This window comes from Arachis stenosperma, chromosome 3, assembly GCF_014773155.1.
Source record: "Arachis stenosperma cultivar V10309 chromosome 3, arast.V10309.gnm1.PFL2, whole genome shotgun sequence".
Classification (NCBI taxonomy): Eukaryota; Viridiplantae; Streptophyta; class Magnoliopsida; order Fabales; family Fabaceae; genus Arachis; species Arachis stenosperma.
The window spans coordinates 97,281,658-97,284,677 of NC_080379.1; the positions used below are offsets into that span (position 1 = coordinate 97,281,658).

The 3,020-nt window shown below is 33.0% G+C and overlaps 1 protein-coding gene across 1 annotated transcript; it reads left to right on the plus strand.

The window, feature by feature from the left end:
* The first annotated feature begins 2,031 nt into the window (after window positions 1-2,031).
* Window positions 2,032-2,930, plus strand: LOC130966443 (transcription factor MYB36-like). Its single transcript, XM_057891248.1, has 3 exons — window positions 2,032-2,167; window positions 2,257-2,386; window positions 2,468-2,930. Exons 1-3 carry the CDS (start codon window positions 2,032-2,034, stop codon window positions 2,928-2,930), a joined length of 729 nt encoding a protein of 242 aa, XP_057747231.1.
* Window positions 2,931-3,020: the final 90 nt, after the last annotated feature.

Sequence of the window (3,020 nt, forward strand, 5' to 3'; positions counted from 1 at the left end):
AAAAATAAATGTAAGAATTACAAGGTTATGGAAAGTCCCATCTAAATTTGATAAAAACAAGACGACTTACGTAGAAATGATTCTCATGGATGATAAGGTAAGTTGATTATTTTCCATGATTCTTTCAAATGATGTTAGGTTCATTTTATAAATATTTTTGTTCAAATTTTAAGTTTATTTGATAAGTAAACCCTTGCAGGAATAAAAGACAGTACAATTTTATAGATTTATAAGTGCTAATAATAGTCTTTATATTTAATTTATTTTATAATGTAATAATAGCTAATATATTTGTTGGTAAATTTGACTATTACTATATTATTTATGATTACATTCAGTATATATATCTGATTTATTAAAAAAAATAGATTATTAAAACTGATTAATAACTATTTTAGAATTAATCCAATTAACACTAGATTAAAAAAAATCAAATAATACATAACATACTATTTTTTTATTAATCAAATTATTAAAATTTAAATTAATTTTAAAAAATAATTTAAAATTATAATTTCAATCTTATCATGTGCATGACACGGATAATTACACTTGTATTATAACTATTTTTGAGAATTACATTGGACGGTTAATTGCTTTTTTTTTTTCCTGATAGAAAGGCCATAAAAGCAGTATTTGAGTCCTCAATTTGAATTATTAAAGAATTCTTTGATTATATTATATCTCTATTGAGTATGATATATAGTTGATAAATTGAAAGAAATCAAAGCTAAACATTGGTTATGAGTAAAAGTAAGTGTGATTAGAAGGCTTGTGAAATTGGTATGATGAGGAGGGGCAGAGGAAATGAAAAGTGTACGGAGTAGCATAAAATTAAAGTGAGTTAAACCCAAAGAAAAAGTATTGTAAGTAAGTAGCAAGCATGCCCTCGGTTGATGGAAACTGTTGGTTCTAAGCCAACAGGTTTTGGCTTTAAAAAGAAAAGATATTGTTCCAAATGAATTGAAATTATTAATGCCGCTTCAACTTCAACAACAACAGACAAGGATCATGGGGTTGTTGCACTTTGGTCTTTAGAGATAAGATGTTGATGGATTTGACTAATATACAAATACTAATACCATACAGTGCATCGCTTTAATGTAATCTAATCTAAGTCCATCCTAGATAACCTCTTAAAGAGAATATTAATATACTATTATACGTCATTGACATTTTCCTAAAAGATGGAATAATCCCACCAAGATGTACCACTTTCTTGTGTCTTGGATTGGAGTGATGCCTCCATATCGATGTCTAAGATTCACTGTAGCACAATCCATCATATTTCCACTTTCTTAAATTAATTAATTAAGAAAAGAACATAGCAAAAGGTTTTGTTTAATCAAGTTATAAGTCACATCTCCTTCCTTTTACTATTCAATGAAGTGAGGGAATTCATCATGGAAAGAAAATGAATTTGTTAGGGATTTGGATATTATGAGGTGCTCAAAGTCGCACACAGGTAGTATGAAATGCTTGATGTTGTATATAAAGAGAGTGGTTCTTTCTCTTATCAGCTAATTTTTAAGGTGTAGTTTCTCATTTTTTTTTTGTATCTATCTATAGATTATAGTTTCCTGTGTCTCTTGTTATTTTTTATTTTTTTCAAACCCTTGCTTCAGCAGTCAACTATCCTGTCTATCACATTTGTGTTGTTGTAGATGTTTGGGGCACCCAGTTATCATGGCCTATTGGGCTGGGCATGGTAGTGTGGCCCACTTTGGATGATGAATGAATCATGGTCCATTTGATATGGTGATGAGTATTAAGGACTATTCTTTTTGTGGCTCAAGCATGTGATGTAATGGCAAAGATGTTTGCCTCAAATGAAGTCACATCAGGTTCGAATTCTAATGTACCATAAAAAAAAAAAGGAAAAAAAGTACTATTCTTTTCTTTTTCTGTTAAATACTTACGTTTGATTGTACCTTGTGGTTGACCGGTTCTCACTTGAAAATTGAAAAAATGGGGTCTATTTAAATAGCTTCTAGTTGTGGTATGCCCTAACAAAAGACAGAGAGAGTGGCAATGGGAAGAAGTCCATGCTCTGACAAAGCTAACGTGAAAAGAGGGCCATGGTCTCATGAAGAAGATGAAATACTCAAAAGCTACCTCAACAAACATGGCTCTGCTGGTAACTGGATAGCCCTTCCTCTCAAAGCAGGTTTCAGATCTCATCTCTCATCTACCTCCTTGTGTTTGTTTGTTTGTTGCCTGTCATTGTCTCTTTCTATCTGACTAATGATGATCAAGGCCTTAAACGCTGCGGGAAAAGCTGTCGTCTGAGATGGCTCAACTATCTCAGGCCTCACATCAAGCTTGGAGCTTTCACTGACGATGAAGACAAACTTATCTCCACCCTTTATGCTACCATTGGAAGCAGGTAGTAACAACCATCAACTACTTAACTTGGATCTTCTTCATTCATTTTATGTATTACGACGTTGTTTCTGTGTGTGTTAAGGTGGTCCCTTATAGCAGCTCAACTACCTGGAAGAACTGATAATGATGTCAAAAATCACTGGAACACTAAGCTTAAGAAGAAGTTCTTCGCAGGAGGAATAAACACTGCCAATGCCACTACTGTCCTCAACACTGCTTCTTCAAAGTTCCCAACTTTCACTCCTCAAGTTGAAGCCTTTGATCATAATAACAACACCCCAACTACTTGTTTTGAGTCTGCTGTTTTGGGTTTGTACCAAACACCATTCCCAGTTCCATCAAAAATGCTGCCTTTGGAATCAGACATTTCAGCTACTAATCCCTTGGTAATAAAAGAGAAAGATCATGTTGGTCATCAGTGGCTTGGTTATTATGCTGAAGAAGATGATGCATTCTTGCTTAATTTTGTGCAAAATGGATTTGCTTATTCTCAAGATAAAAACACCCAACTGGACCCATCATCGTCGTCGTCGTCATATATCTAATCAATTATATTAATGATAGCAGGATGCAATGAAATGATATTTGAGTTCAATTAAGAGGTGTAGTATCCTTTTGCATATTATTAGTCGTGC